Source organism: Echinops telfairi, unplaced genomic scaffold, assembly GCF_000313985.2.
Source record: "Echinops telfairi isolate 266 unplaced genomic scaffold, ASM31398v2 ScPeMD7_4;HRSCAF=17, whole genome shotgun sequence".
Classification (NCBI taxonomy): Eukaryota; Metazoa; Chordata; class Mammalia; order Afrosoricida; family Tenrecidae; genus Echinops; species Echinops telfairi.
In genome coordinates, this window is record NW_022103900.1 from 4943080 (window position 1) to 4959566 (window position 16487).

Here is a 16487-nt window from a genome sequence, read left to right on the forward strand (position 1 = left end):
ACCTAATATACAGTTGTTAGTATCTATGTACACCACATAATTACTACGGTGAACTTTACATTTTTGTTTTCAAAGAAGTCTGGTGATTTAGTTTTTGTAGATTTTCAATATTTGTTATTCTGGTATATTTTAGCAATCTTTTTTCTATTGTTATGCCAATAAACTATTGTTTTTTTAGATCTCTAAAACTCAGCTCTTTGCACAATGATAGAATACAGATAATAAAAGCAAACTTGCTCTCTACACAAGAAACAATGATTGCACATAGTAGACCTAGAAATTGTTTCTTCTCTTCCTATAAAAATGCGTTTCTTTGTTTTTTTAACCTGTTTTCTTTTGACGGTAAACCGGTCTGATTATTTTTCAGTCCAACCTGAAAATACAAAGCTCACTTCTGACTCCATAGAAAAAATTCTACCAACTTCAACAGAGAACCCGTGAGTTGTCTGAGGGTGGGCTGAGACTGTATGTGTGCCCATGTATATGTGACTATGTATATAATCTCTCTTGTTTTCTTTTGATAAAGATTAAATACAAACAAAAAGAAAACTATGGTTAACTTTTGATTAGTTAATTCTAAGTTCACTCCAAAAAGCCTCAGTACCCAGAGGTTAAGCACTCAGTGGCTGACTAAAAGGTTGGTGGTTTGAACACCCCCACTAATTGTGAGAAAAAGACCTAGTGGTCTGTTCCCATGAAGATATAGCCTAGAACACCTTATGGAAAAAACCCTCAAAGCCCTATGCTATGGGGCAGTTCTGTGCTGTCACACAGGGTTGCTATGAATCGAAAACCAGTCAACAATTTTACTCCATATAAAATCAAGTGAATTAATGCACTTAATAAGAGCAATAAAAAGTTTCCTTCAATTTAGTAATTTTATATTTACAAAAATTATAATATTTATAGTTAAATTGTGTATTACTCTAACTCCCTTTCTAATATGTAAACCGTGAAAGCAGAGTTTTTGAACAATCTGCCTGTACATCTCATTTTAGTTTAGCCCTGCTACCACCTGTACTTAGGCAACAGGAAAAAGGGAAATGATACTGTATATTATTGGGTGGAAATACTTATAACATTTTCATACCACTAAATGAAAGCAGGTTTCATGCTCCCTTCATATCCCATGTAAACTTTCTCAGTTCATAGCAGGTTTCCAAGTAAAGTGACATAAAGAGCTGATATAAGCACAAGAGAATTGAAAACTTAAGTTCACACAAAAATCTGCAAATGGATATTCATAATGTATGACTTATAATAGCCTCAAAGTGGGGAAAAAGCCAAATGTCCATCAAGTGATGAAGAGATACACAAAATTTACAATGGAATATTACTCCGTCACAAACACACCCGCTATACGTTGAAAACATCAGGTTAAGGGAAAGAAGCAAACGCGAAAGGCCACACAGCTGATTCTGTGCAGCAAAAGCAAATACTTAGACTCACGACCACTGAGTCGATTAGGACTCATAGCAACTTTCTAGGACAGAGCAGAAACAATCAGCCGCAGTGGGTGTCCAAGACTTTTAAGTCTTTACAGGGGTAGAAGCCTCATCTTTCTCCTGTGGGGCGGCTGGTGGAATTATAGAGTAGTGACAGTGGTACAACCTTGTGCATATACTAAAACCCAACAAATTACATCCTTTTTTTGTTCTGTCATTTTAGGCAAGCTGTCAAAATATTTAAAAAAAATCATAACCCGAGACTGACTTAAAAAAAAGAGAATCTTAAGGTAATAAAAAGAATTTGACAAAAACAAAAATACGTATATACTCAAGTATAAGCCGACCCAAATATCAGCCGAGACACTCAATTAAAAAAAAAATTTTTCTTCGGTGCTCGTACAACTCATCACAATCCATACATACTTCAATTGTGTCAAACACATTTGTACATTTGTTGCCATCATCATTCTCAAAACATTTTCTTTCTGCTTGAGCCCCTGGTATCAGCTCATTTTCTCCCCTCTCTCCCTGTTCCTCCCCTTCCTCATGAACCCTTGATAATTTATAAATTATTATTATTTTGTCATATCTTACATTGCCCGATGTCTCCCTTCACCCACTTTTCTGTTGTCCATCCCCCAGGGAGGGGGTTATATGTAGATCCTTGTAATCTGTTCCCCCTTTCTCCCTCACCTTCCCTCCACCCTCCCGGTATTGCCACTCTCACCACTGGTCCTGAGGGTTCATCTGTCCTGGATTCCCTGTGTTCTAAGTTCCATCTGTACCAGAGTACATCCTCCGGTCCAGCCGGATTTGTAAGGTAGAACTGGGATCATGATGGCGGGGAAGGAAGCATTTAAGAACTAGAGGAAAGTTGTATGTTTCATCGTTGCTACACTGCACCCTGACTGGCTTGTCTCCTCCCCATGACCCTTCCATAAGGGGATGTCCAGTTGCCTACTGATGGACTTTGGGTCCCCACTCCATACTCCCGCTCATTCATAATGATATGATTTTTTGTTCTTTGATGCCTGATACGAGGCAACTAATTTATCACAAAAACTCCATTAAAAATGTGCTGACAAACTCGGCTTATACACGAGTATATATGGTAACTTTGTTTTAGGAAAAAACCAAATATGCTATTGTTAGAAAAAGAACCTTTTTAATTAATGAATTATTCATCTTGGTTATCTACATTAAATACGTTCTCCAATTTTCTTTATCTATCCTCACAGCAAATGTAACAGAATCATCAAAAGGCATTTTCTTATGACTGTTCAGTAGTTTTGCACAATTTTCAAATACTTGCAGAGTGTTTATCAAATGATAACAAAATGTGTTCTTCTAAAGCAGCCCTCAGGATATTTCATCAGAGCTGAGAGGAAGGCAGTCTCACACTTGTAACCACTATCTTTGAAGCCTTTATACATTGAACTGTTTTATGAATATTCGATAGCCTCTGAAGTGTTACTGTACCTGTGTACTGCAATCACAGAAGTAAAAAGTCTAGGACTTCCAGGAACCACGTTTGTAAATATAAATTCAAAACAGGTACTGTTACATTTTGTTAGTATGTAAAGAGCTTCCGTTTGGCCTCGCAGTTTCTGTAGGGACAAATGTAAGTATGAGTTCCTACTCCTAATAAATTCTCACAGTAAAAATATGAACACTAACCTCAAGTGTCTACGATTTACTATTCATATATTTCAGAAAGACTTTTCAGACTTACAGAGTTAGCAGTCCTTGTTGTAATATTCGATATGCAGTTGTAACCAATAGCTAAAATTCAAAAGCAAAGAATTTTAAACACATGATACAGTAAATGGAGAAAAGGTTGTTTTCTACACATCGCATATATAACGAGCTTTACAGCTTTAAAAAGTAAACATATATGAAAACAACTTTTAAAAAAGTTTGCAAAAATAATTGCAAATTTAAGGTAAATAATTAAAAGAACTAGAGTCGGTTCTGCCTCCTGGAATAACAAAGACATCCATTATCTGGGATATGAGAAGCTTGCTTCTCTAAAACCTACACATAATTATCATTTTTTATACCTAATTATTTATTGAAAATCTCAACACCACTGTGTCAAAAGAAAAAGTGTAGGTAATCTAAAATACTTCAAAAAATTAAGTGAAATATCATTTAATACAATAAATTTTTTTAGCTCTTTTAAAAAAATCATTTTATTGGGGGTTCATACAACTCTTAATACAATCCACACATACATCAACTGTAACACAATAAATCTGATGAGAATTTAGATTATCCTTCTTTGGGGTTTTAGGTATTTCAGATTTGTGATGCATGCCTAGCTATGAGGAGCTGCACATGACTGTTTTCTTGTTGCTGTTTGGTGGTACCTTTTATCATTAGTAATATGTGCTACATACAATGTTGAGGAATGTAATTTGCTGATGTCATAATTTTCAGATGTCCATAATTTTTTTATGAACATTGCTATATATCAGGGTATTGCTTGGTCTACAATGAAGTCAGTGGTTGGGACTTGTAGCAGATAAGAGCTGGGTAATGTTCAGTTCTTAACAACCTACTACAATTGAACTATGCTTGTGGTAAGACTCATTGTTATTTCAACTTCATTGCTACAATACTGAATTTATTATAGACCAGGCCTATAAAACAAATCAAATTCATTGCCATTGAGTCGAGTCCAACTCTAGCAACCTGCTAGGTCAGGGGAGAATGGTCCTCATGGGTTTCTGAGACTGTAACTCCCAGTAGAAAGCCTTGTCTTTCTCCCACAGAGCAGCTAGGGGTTTTGAACTGTTGACCTTACTGTTAGCAGCCCAATGCGTAACCACTACAACATCAGGGCTCCCAGTCCACCTCTACAGTGTGGTCTTATTGTTTCCTACTATAAGCAGCATCCGTTTTTCATCTGAAATGAAGTATTCGAGTTATGTCTGCAGTAACTTGAGACAAGTTTTGGAACAGAACTCCATTATAAATTGGGGACGAGCTGCATACATCAATAATAAGCAAAAAACCCAAAACAGGACAAAAATGAAACATACAAAAAACACCAACAAAACCCCAAACTTATTCACAATAAAAGCCTTAATCTTATAGACAATGCAAATGACTGAAAAGCAGTATATAATATTTCTTTTACATTATGATTTAGCCTCTGATTACTGTGATTTTTGAAGTTTTTAAAGGTTTTCATACTTAAGACATATCCTTTGGTCAAGTGTTTTTTTGTATAAAAGTCATCGTGCAAGTACAACAGGTCACTTGACAAAGGAATTATCTTCTTTCAGAGTTAACTAACAAAGATACTTACAAAGATTGATTCTGGGTAATGCCAAAGAGTGCCAGATGATTCTTAAATTTGTCACCAAGAGTCTGCCTACAAACAAACAAAAAACAAGTCACCATCAGCAAAACTACTTTTACAATATACTACGATGGGCTCTTATGTCTATTAGTAATGGAGGCAGTGGAGTGGGCATGGGAGTTTAGAATTGGGATCAGAGGAGAATGCAAAGTTTTAGAAAGGGCACAAAGTGATTCAAGCAGTTGAGGAACCCGCATAGGCAGTTTGGTTTATGACTTACTAACCATGTGACTTGGGAAAGAGAAGCTCCTTGGTTTCCTCATTTGAAAACCAAAGGTACTAAGACAATCTACTTGATATTTTTTGTTTTTATGATTAATAGTGTTAAATAAGATTATACATATAAATCATAGAATACTGATTGACAAATACTAAATACAGGCAGTCCTGGACTTAGGGCATATTGAGTTAAACCAGTCTTAGGACTGAACTTGTTTTTGCCCCCTACATCTTATCATTAGTAACAGCAACATGTAATTTGCTGATGTTATCATTCTCAAACCCCAAAGACAAAGATCAGATTTATAAAGATGTTAATAAGGTACAGTAATAAAAAAGTAAGTTTTTCACTTACATTCTCACTCTCATTGCCATTGAGTCAGTTCTGACTCACAGCAACCTGATAGGACAGGGTCGAACTGCCCCTGTGGGTTTCTGAGACTAACTCTTTATGGGAGTAGAAAGCCTTCTCTTTCTCCCAAGGAGAGGGTGGTGGTTTCAACTGCTGACCTTGTGGTGAGCAGCTCAACATATAACCACTATTCCAACTGGTTAACAATAAAACCATCAAAATATAACCCATTCTAAGTCAGGGAATGTCTTCAAAATGTTAATTGCTCTTATGTTTCTTAATATTTTTAATTTCTTACGAACTCTATGACCTATTTTGTTATTGTAAATATATTGGTTTATGTAACAATATTGTCATTTCACCTAGGCAAACATTAGTCTCTGTAAAGGCTATAATGAGCCTGCTTATAGACAAGGACATCTATTGATTCTTTTATTTTATCTATTAAGGATCTCAGAAGAATGACAGTAAGAAAAGTTTGTCATATAAATCCACTGACCAACTCTGGCTCTCTCTTTTGTGTTTTGGGCACATCTGCAAGTCTCCAGGCTTTGTATACTGTCCAACCCAGGGTCCTTTCCTCTCTTGCCCAACCATCAAAACAGAGCTGCTTCCTCTACATGCTGAGGTGTAGCTGCTCCATTTTCTTTTAGGACTTCAGCGCACGAGGCTAATCTGATAATTTCATGTTGGAGTATTTACAGTTGAAAAGGATTAAAAGTGCTAATCTTCTGGGATATTTATAGTTTTAACCAGGGTCTCCTGAGCAGGCAATGCCTGAATTTGGTTCTTTTCAAACTGCTGGAAGGGAAGGAGAGAGGTGGCTGGACGGCAGGATTTCTCTTTCCTTTTCCATCAGCTTATCATCAAGAAATTCTGTGACCTCCAATAAAGCTTCCTTTGAATAAAGATTGTTATGACATATGCACGCACACAGAATTCTTTTAATTTGGGTGAGTTTAAGCAGAGTAGTGGAGTTTCTCACCAGGAAGGTTTTTTTGTTCTCCCCATCCCATAAAACAATTATAGAATCTGGCACTGAATTAATATTTGATCAATCGAAAAATGTTGTATTACCCATAATTTTTGTTTGGACTGGAAAATGGCTGTCACATCTGAGTTCTTGTCAATTATGAGACCCATCAGCCTTGTGCTGGGCTTTTTAAACATAATTCAGGTCAATTCAAGTTTATGACCGTCAGAAATACTTTGTGCCCTTTGTGAGCACAGCTCCTGGGGTTTTCAAAGTTACAGTGGATAGAGCTGATGTTTGAGCCAACACCTATTTAAAGAGAAAAGTGCCTCCATAAAGCAACAGACATAGTCTTTGTTTACATGAATCCATATGTTTGGGGGGGAGTTACTTGCAAATACCTTATCACTGATGTGTACAACTTTTCATCTGTTTATGTGTTACTCGAAGCCTGTCTGCTATCATTTATTCTTTCAACTTTAAGTGACTTAGCGTCAGAGATTCGTGCTATGATGTAAGTTATCTTTTTAAAGGAGAGCTGTTAGAAAAAGTCACTTATTATGTATTTGTTGGCTAAGCATCATTTTTTTAATACTTGAATTGTGCTATAGTAAATGAAAATTTACTGTTTTTAATTTGGATATTAAAATCACTTCAGCTTTTGTAAAACAAACAAAAATTAAAAAAATAAAGAGAAAAGTGCTCAGGAAGAACCTGTGTTCCCCAACTACAGGATTTAATACCAGCCTTGATGGTGTGGTGGTGATGAGTTGGGCTATGATTTTCAAGGTGAGCAGTTCAAAACCACCAGCTGTACCCTGGGAGAAAGATGAGGCTTTCTACTCATGTAAAGACTTACAGTCTCAGAAACTCAGATTTGCCATGAGTTGGAATTGTCTTAATGGCTGTGAGTTTTCTGTTGTTGTTTTTTTTTAAGGCCATGGTGGCATTGGGCTGCAACATCAGTTCCTCAGGAGAAAGATAGGTTTTCTGCTCCATAAAGAGTGACAATCTTGGAAACCCACAGGGGCAGTTGTACTCTGTTCTACAGGACTGCTATGAGCCAAAATTAACTCATTGGCAGTGGATCTGGGTGTAGGGTTGCTGTTGTTAAGGCCCGGGAAAAGACTTATTTTCATAAGATGTTTCATATCTTATCTTCAACTAATGCAATTTAACATTAATAAATAAGTGAGAAATATGTAGTCTATTAGAAAATGTATTCACCTCTATCCCCATTATTTCCTTTGGTATCTTCAATCGAATCTAAACAATCAATAAGGACTTCTCCGGGTCTTGTTTTCATCTGTCTAAAATAAATACAAAGGCTTTAATTATTTTATTTTTCAAAGGCTTTAATTTTAAGGCTACGACATACCTACTTAGAATCTAGTTAGGGAGAGAAGAGATATGTCTCTAGAGTAGCTAATGACACACATGGTGCCACATATCAAATGAGAGAGCATTTTGAAATAAAGTGCTCAAAAAACGTCAAGAAGCTAGAGATCAGTGAGGTCCAGGGTGACTGGGGCCACTTGGAATAAGTTAGTTCTCAAAGAAGGGGCTAGATTTAGAGAAATAAAAGGGAGAGAGAGGTGTAAGAAACTCTAAGAGCTGGCTGAAAGACTAGTTTGGTTGTGTGACTGTGGAAGATCTATACGGAGAGGTAGTGACCAGTAAGATTGGATAAGAAAGGAAGGACCTAGAAGGCCAGTCTAACAGGATAGGCTTTATCCTGTGGACAATGGATAACCCTCGAGAGGTTTCTGTTCTAAGCAGACGGAAGGAGACTAAGCAGTTAAAGAAGAAATAGGTTAAAGAAGGAAGAAGTTATTCAAGCATCAAGGCTTGGTAAACAATTTCATTTGAGACAACAGGAACAGAGTGAAGAATAGCTTCTGACTGATCAATGAATTCTAGAAGATCAAAAGCAAGCAGGATATCCAGTAGAGTCTTCCAACATACACGCTGCTTGGCCAATTTAATCATTAACTGAAAAATACAGATAGGATCCTATCATCACTTCGGCTTGGAACCCTGGTGGCATAGTGGTTAATTGTCGGGCTCCGATCCACAAGGTCAGCAGTTTAAAACCAACACATAACCAGCTGCTCCTCGGGAGAAAGATTGGGCATTCTACTCCCATGAACAGTTTCAGTCTTGGAAACTCACAGGGACAGTTCTACCCTGTAGGAGGGTCGCTAGGAGTCAAAATCAACTTGATGGCAGTGAGTTTGGTTTGGTTTCGAGCTATCACCAATGGAGGCTGGACTGCTAACCTAAAGGCCAGCGGTTCGAACCCACAAGCAGTTTGTGGGGGAAACATGTTTCAGTCAGCTTCCTTAAAGATTTCAGAGCATAAGCAAATGTGGTGAAGAAAGCTGATGGTGCCTGGCTATCAAAAGATATAGCGTCTGGGGTCTTAAAGGCTTGAAGGTAAACAAGCAGCAGCAACACTCAGCAGCAACAAAGGCCACATGGAAGAAGCACATCATCCTGTGTGATCACGAGGTGTCGATGAGATCAGATATCAGGCATCAAAGAACAAAAAAATCATATGAGGGAATGAGGGCGTGTGGAGGGGAGACCCAAAGCCCATCTGTAGCAACTGGGCATCCCCTCACATGAAAAAAATAATTAATTTATAAATTATCAAGGGTTAAAATGAGGGGGGAAATGAGGAGCTGATCCCAAGGGCTCAAGTAGAAAGAAAATGTTTTTGAAAATGATGACAACAAATGTACAAATGTGCTTAACAAAATTGGATGGATGTACAGACTGATAGGAGTTGTATGAGCCTCCAATAAAATGATTTTTTTTAAAGGTTTGTCTCGGAGAGTCCATCTGGGTCTTTCTACCCATCCAGTTCAATGTTTGGGAATTGTGGAGAATGATTACTCCAGCCTCCTGCCTTTTACAGATAAGGCTCCCGTTTGGAATGGCAAAGTCTTCTGTCAACGGGGCAGAGTATGTTGTGGTCGAGCCCTACTTCTTCCACCGCGCGAACCGGCGCCTCAGGTCCTGGGTAATGACCCCGAGTAATGACCCCGGGCCGTCCCCGGGCTCCGGAGCCCAGGGCTAGGCCGACGATTTCGCCGGTCCGAAACCTGATCATCTAGAGTAGACTTTACTCCTGTGCCGCCTGCTTCGGGGTCTCCCTGCGACTCCGTGCCAAGGTGAGGCACTCCGAGGTGCAGGTCCCCCCCCCCCGCGCAGACCGCAGCCGCCACCAGGGCGGCAGTGGGCCGCGGGGCTCGCGGCTCCCACCCACGGTCTTGAGTTCGCCACGCCGCGCCTCGGCAGGCAGCACGGCCCTGGGGTCCCGGCGACTCACTGCGAGGACATGTCGAAGCGGACGTCCCGGTCCTCCCAAAGTGCGTCCAGCACGGACATGGTGACTGCGGATCGCCGGCGGCCCGGGCCACACGGGCAGAGGCCGAGCCGCGTCCCGCCGGCTCCACGGCAACAGGTCGCCTTTATCACGACGTCTACGGCGAGCGCCGAGACCCAAGTTTACTCAACGCAGCGCGCGCTTTCCCCGCGGAACAGAGCGGACGGAAGGAGCCCTGGTGGCGCTGCGGGTTGCACGTCGGGCTGCCAAGGTGGGCGGTTCAAACCCAGTAGCCACTCTTCAGGAATTCTACCGCTGAGAATTACGATGGCTGTTGGTTTGGTTAGGTTTGGGCTAGATTTGGTTCAGTTCAAATATCAGCGCTGGCTTTCCCAAATCTTTCTCTCCCTTATCTGTGAGGTTCTTGAAGACAGGGACCTGAACCACCTTTTCCATCCATTGGAGCTGTACCCAAGAAACCTACTGCCATCAAGTAGATTCTGACTTATAGCGACCCTATGTAGGGTTTCCAAAACTGTAAATCTTTATGGAACCAGAAAAACCTCATCTTTCTTCCCTCAGGTGGCTGGGGAGTTTTGAACCATGGGCCTTGTCATTAGAAGGTACTCAATGAATCTTTTAGCATCACAGCCCAACTCATAGCCACTATTCTACCAGGGACCCTGTAAAATCTGAACCAACCGGAGGGAGAGGTTTTCCTACTTGCCTTGAGTAAGCCAGCTGCTGTGATGGGGTCCCTGGGATAAGAGGTCTCAATCCTTTGGGTAAGGACCTGAAGTATGCCCACAACCTGAATGGCTTTGGAAGCAGATCTTTCCCAAGTAAAACTTCTTATAAGGTCACCCAAACTTTGGATTAACCCTGGTGAGAGAAGCAGTGACTAAACTTCTGGCCCCCAGAGACATGGAGATAGAATCCGTTCTTTTAAGCTGTTGCCTTAGTTTCCTAGAGTGGCTGAAACAGATGACCATGGCTGCTGTTAGGTGCCTTCCAGACAGTTCCGACTCACAGTGACCCTAAGTACAACAGAACAAAACACCAAGAAAATGTGTGGCATCCTCACAATTGTTCTTAATTTTGAGCCCATTGTTGCAGCTACTGTGTCAATCTATCCTGTTGGAGGCCTTTTCTTTTTCACTACCCGTTCTCTACTTTACCAAGCATGAGGTCCTTTTCCAGGAACTGGTCTCTCCTGGCAAGTGGCCCTGGTGGCCTAGTGGTTACTGTTGGGCTGTGAACTGCATGGTGAGCAGTTCGAAACCCATCCACTGCTCCTCAGGAGGTAAATGAAGCTTTCTCTTCTCATGAAGCGTTACAGCCTCAGAAACCCGAAGGGGCAGTTCTACTCTGCCCTATAGGTTCACTATGAGTTGTAATTGGCTAGATGGCAGTGAGTTTGTTTTGGGGGAGTTTTGGGTAAGATTCAAACATCTTTCGGGGACTCTGATTTCAGCCAAGATACATCTCACATTAGCAGTGCTATCCCTTGTTTCGTGTCCTTTTCTGAATCCTCAACCTCTGGCAACTTGCTGTCCAAGGACTATTTAAGCTGTGGTTGGATGATCTTCAGTTAGATTTTACTGGCATGTCATATAAATAATATTGTGCTATGATTTGAGCATTGGCTCCCTCGTCTTTGGAATGGGTCCAACTATGGATCTCTTCCAGCCAGTTGGCCAAGTAACTGTCTTCCGGATGTCCTGGCATAGACAAGTGAGTGCTTCCAGTGCTTTATCAGCTTGTTGAAACATTTCCATTGGTATCACACCCATTCCTGGAGCCTTGTTCCTGACTAATGCTTTCAGTGCAGCTTGAACGTCTTCCTTCAGCACCATTGGTTCTTGCTCATACCCCCTGAAAGGGTGGAATGCCAACCAGTTCTTTTTGGTACAGTGACTCTGTGTATTCTTTCTATCTTCTTTTGGTGCTTCCTGCATCGTTCAATATCACGCCCATAAAATCTTTGAAGATTGCAACGCAAGCCTTGAACTTGTTCTTGAGTTCTTTCCGTTTAAGATATGCTGAGCAGTTTCTTCCTTTTGGTTGTCTAGCTCTAGTCTTTGCAAATTTCATGATGATATTTTACTCTGCTTTCTCAAGTTCCCCTTTGAGTTTCAGCTCAGCTCTTTTACTCCATCGTTTCTAATGTTTGCCTTGGCTACTCTACAATTAAAAGCAAGTCTCAGGGTCTGTTCTGACATCCACTTTGATCTTTCCTTTCCTCACTGTCTTTTTAATGACACGTTGCTTTTATTATAAATTAAATAATAATGTCTTGATGTCATCCCACAGCTTTTTCAGGTCTCTTCTCAGTGTTTAAGGTGTCAAATGTGTCCTCACATTCAGGTGAGATATACTCAAGGTCGAATTTTGGCTCTCATGGAGTTCTGTCCATTATTTTCAACTTCAACCTGAACTTACCTATGAACAATTGAAGACCTGTTCCACAGTCAGCCCTTGGCATTGTTTTAGCTGCTGATATTGAGCTTCTCCATCGCGTCTTCCCACAGATGTAGTCAATTTTATTTTTGTGTATTCCATCTGGAGAAGTGTTGTTAAAAAAAGTATTCATTAATAAAAAAGGTATTTGTGAAGAAATTATTTGTCTTGCAAAGTTCTCTCATGTGATCTTCAACTTTATTTCTATCATCAAGGCTATGTTTTCCAACTGCTGTTCCTTCCTCTTCCTCTGTTCCCAACTTTTGCATTCCAATTGTCAGTAATTATCAATGCATCTTGATTGCACAATTGATCAGTTTCAGCCTGAAGACTGGTAGAATTCTTCAGTTTCTTCAGCACTAGCTTTAAAGTGTAAATTTGAAATAATAGTTGTATTGACTGGATATCCTTACACGGGGATAGATATTATCCAATCACAGCTGGCATTGTATTTTAGGACAGACTTTGAAATATCCATTTAAATGATGAATGGAACCCCATTCCTCTTGACTGTGTCACTCTTGCCATAGTAAATCAGATGACCGTTATTCAAAACGGCCAAGACCAGTTCATTCCAGCGATATCCTAACGCCCAGGATATTGATCTTTATGCATTTCATTTTGACAACTTCCAATTTTCCCATATTCATACTCAGTATATTCCAAGTTACCTGGCGGCGTGGTGGTTATGCATTGCCCTACAGGGTTGCTATGACTTGATGGCAGGGAGTTTGTTTTCTTTATATTGCAGTTCCCATTATTATTCCCATTATTGGTATCCTCTAAGACTTTGACCCTGAGGCCTCAGGCCCAGTGACTCATTTCCTCAAGGTATTTGGCTATGTCTAAGAAGTTTTTATAATGTTGCCTCCTGTGTACATTACCACATTCATGTTTATATTTGCAGCAAAGATATATATTTGTGGATATATTCTCACTCTCCCACACCTATTCAGCGTGTATCCCTATCCATGTATCTACTCATAGATTGCAGCTATAGCAGGATTTATATGTGACAGTATTTACCTCTGTTGCTTTTAATGCTTGCAAATCTCCCAATGCCGTCTTCTGCTTCTCTCTTTGTTTGCTAACCTCTCTGTTTTTTTATTGTCTACTGCCTTCCCCTTCACTCAAGTTAACACCTGTCAATGTTCTAGTCAGTGACTTCCCTGTCTCTCCTCTCCCATCCCTGATAACCATTAAATCTTGTTTCTTGAAGTGTGAAAATGTTCTCTGGTCTTTTTACAATCGTGATCTCATATAAGATGGTTCTTTTGTGATTGAGTAATTTCACTCGGCATGCTATCCTCAAGACTTCCCCATGGTTTGAGGTGCTTCACGGATTAATCTTGATTCGTGTTAAGCAGTCTTCAATTGTGTGCATGTATCAAAGTTAATAGATTTTTCCCTTGATGGGATTGTAGGTTGTTTCCTTCTTTTTGCTGTTATTTTGAGTAGAGCTGTACTGAACACGGGTGTGCATATATCTATGCATGGGGGGCTTTTATTTCTCTTGGGTAGATACCGAGTGGAGGAACTGCCGGTCCGGTGGTACCTCTGTTCTCAACTTTTGAAAGACACTCCACACTGCCTTTCTGAGTAGTCGTGCCATGCATGTTACGGTCCTCCCAGCCACCTACCCTGTTTCCCCGAAAATAAGACAGTGTCATATTGATTTTTGCTCCCAAAGATGCGCTAGGTCTTATTTTCAGGGGATATCTTATTTTTCCATGAAGAAGAATACGGTACACATTTATTGTTTATTGTTTTGCTAAAAGAGACCTCGCACTTCCTGTCTGCTCCTGCTGCGCTGCGGCCCACAGTGAGCTGCACAGCAGCTCCTGCCACTGCTAAAGTCCAGAGTCCAGAGTTTCAGTAGCTTGGGGGGGCCTTATTTTCGGGGAGGTCTTATTTTTTGGGGGTGCCTTATATTTCAGCGAGAGGCAAAACTGTAAGTAGGTCTTATTTTCGGGGGTGTCTTACTTTCGGGGAAACAGGGTATGTGCGTTCCAGTCTTCCCTGCGCACTTACCGGCATCTGTTGCTTTTTGCTAGTTTTTTCATTTTGCTATTAATGCTGGCTTGAGGCAATAGCTCATTGTTGTTTTGATTTGTATCTCTTGAATGGCTAATGATTGAAAACTTTTCTTCATGTCCCTTGGCCACCTATAGATTTTTTCTTTGGTAAAGTGGCTGTTCATGGTTTCTGCCTATTTTCAAATTGGGTTATCTTTTTCTTGTTGAGGTATTGAAGTTTTCTACACATATGTCATTGCCAAAATTGTTTCCTATTCTGTGAATTCTCTGTTTACTCTTTGGGGGAGTGTTTTTTTATGCACACCAGTGTCTAATTTATAAGAGGTTCTAGTCATCTAGTTTGTCTTTTGCTGTTTGTGTCCAGCCAGTGGTTTCTAAGGAAACCACACTAATCCCATTCACCATACTTCAGTTTCTCTTCCCTAAACTTCAAGAGCTGACTTCTCTTTGCAATGATTCTTATCATTGACATTATAAAGCCAGATTATCCTAAAATCTTGGTCTTACATTTGACTAGTTACCTATTGGCAGGTATTCTGAATGATTGACTCTCACCTTACACCTTCTTTTATATACTTATCTACCTGGATTGACTGACCTTAATGATTTAATCGATACATCGAGCAATTATCTTTCTAAATTAAGACATAATAATATACTAACCTCCATTAAAACATGGATAGAGCTTTATATACTGATCTTTGTTGACAAAATGATTAACATTTCTGTGTAAGCCACCTTACCAAAACTAAACACAGTGATTTAAATTCATATCATAGCAGCATTGGATTGCACACATTGCATGGCCTTGGTTGAAGTCAATTTACATCATAGTTCCTGTGTATCTTCTGTATAAAAAGAACAGAGATAATGCCTGTAATTATTTATATTTTATTATGAATCATTTTTACTAAAATTTTTATAAATGTTCTTCTTAAACTCAACCTCCAAAGTTGATCTACTATAAAAGCATGTCATTAATACTACATAGGAACACATTTAGAAGGTTATTATTTTTGTTCTGTAATTTGCTTTGTTTACTCAATTGTGTGTCAATGCTCAATGGTCTGAGAAAATTGCAACTCCTTGCAGCATTAAGCATAAACCTTATGAATGGGGCAGCTTTAATCGTTACTGTTCTTTCATGCAAATCCAAAACACAAAAACTATCTGATGATTTTGGAACCACTTACAGTACATTCACCATCGGGTTAAATTTAAATTCGAAAGGTTATAGAAGAAAAAGGTTATTGTCCGTATCTTAGAATTTTTAGTATCTACTGATAATAACATAGCTAGGAAAGCTAAGCAATTTCATTTTGTGAGCTATATTAGTCTATCTGTATTAATAACACAAGTGTGAAGCATACCTTCCAGGTGGCCATCAGCTTACATATCTTTGGGACACTTACATTGTAAGGGGTGGGGTGGGGGAAGGAAAAGGAGAGCCAAGTACCCGGAGAGAAGCTCAAGGGGTGTCATTTCAAAACAAGGTAGCAAGTCATTTGAATGGTGTGGACACCTAATCCTATGATGTAAATCTCATAAAACTTTAAGTAATAGTTGTTATAAATGCAACAATCTTTGTGTGTTTCTTCCATTGGAAACTCAACAACTCATTGCTGTCAAGTTGATTCTGATTCATAGAGACCCTGCAGGGCAGAGTAGAACTGCCCCTTGGGTTTCTGAGACGTGTAATCCTTATGGGAGCAAACAGCCTCATCATCCCCAGCCTGCTCGTGGAGTGACTTGTTGGTTCAAATGGTGACGTTGTGGTTAGCAGCTCCGTATTTCTTTTCCCATTGGAAGAGAGCCGAATTTCATGGCCCAGAACAGTGACAGGGCGTGGGTAAAGGTGAGGCAATCCACAGTCTGAACTGACTGATTCAGAGGCAGTGGAAGCTGGAACCCCCAGGTAGCCGTCTTCATTGTCTGTTGCTGTTGTCACAGGGATCCCACAGCTGGTGGCTTGAACAAACGGAAATCCCTTTTGTCAGTTGCAGAGGCTAGAAGTGCAGATTCAGGATGCCACCTCGAAGGGAAGACTTTCCTTTTCTGTTGGCTCTGGGGAAGGTTCGGATCTCTTCCACTTCTGTTTCCCGGTCCCTCGGCGATCGCGATGGGGCTTACTAGCTGGTGTTTTCCTCTCTGCTGGCCTCACTGGCTCCTCTTGTGTGTTGTAAGAGATAACTCCAGACACTTCACACTAACCCTGCCTCATGGACATAACCAAGACAACCCTGCCCCGGTGGGGATTATAACCACAGGATAGACAGTAAGGTTTGGATGTATATGTGTTAA

At 40.1% G+C, this 16487-nt stretch overlaps 1 protein-coding gene across 1 annotated transcript in view; it reads right to left on the bottom strand.

Annotated features, from left to right (window-relative positions):
* BBS5 (Bardet-Biedl syndrome 5) overlaps nt 1–9776 on the bottom strand; it is a 22982-nt gene extending 13206 nt beyond the window's left edge. Inside the window, 5 exon segments of the mRNA XM_004703760.3 lie at nt 2928–3055; nt 3181–3230; nt 4762–4827; nt 7587–7669; nt 9694–9776. Coding sequence (XP_004703817.1) covers nt 2928–3055; nt 3181–3230; nt 4762–4827; nt 7587–7669; nt 9694–9752 — 386 coding nt within the window. The 5' untranslated portion in view covers nt 9753–9776.
* Nucleotides 9777–16487: the final 6711 nt, after the last annotated feature.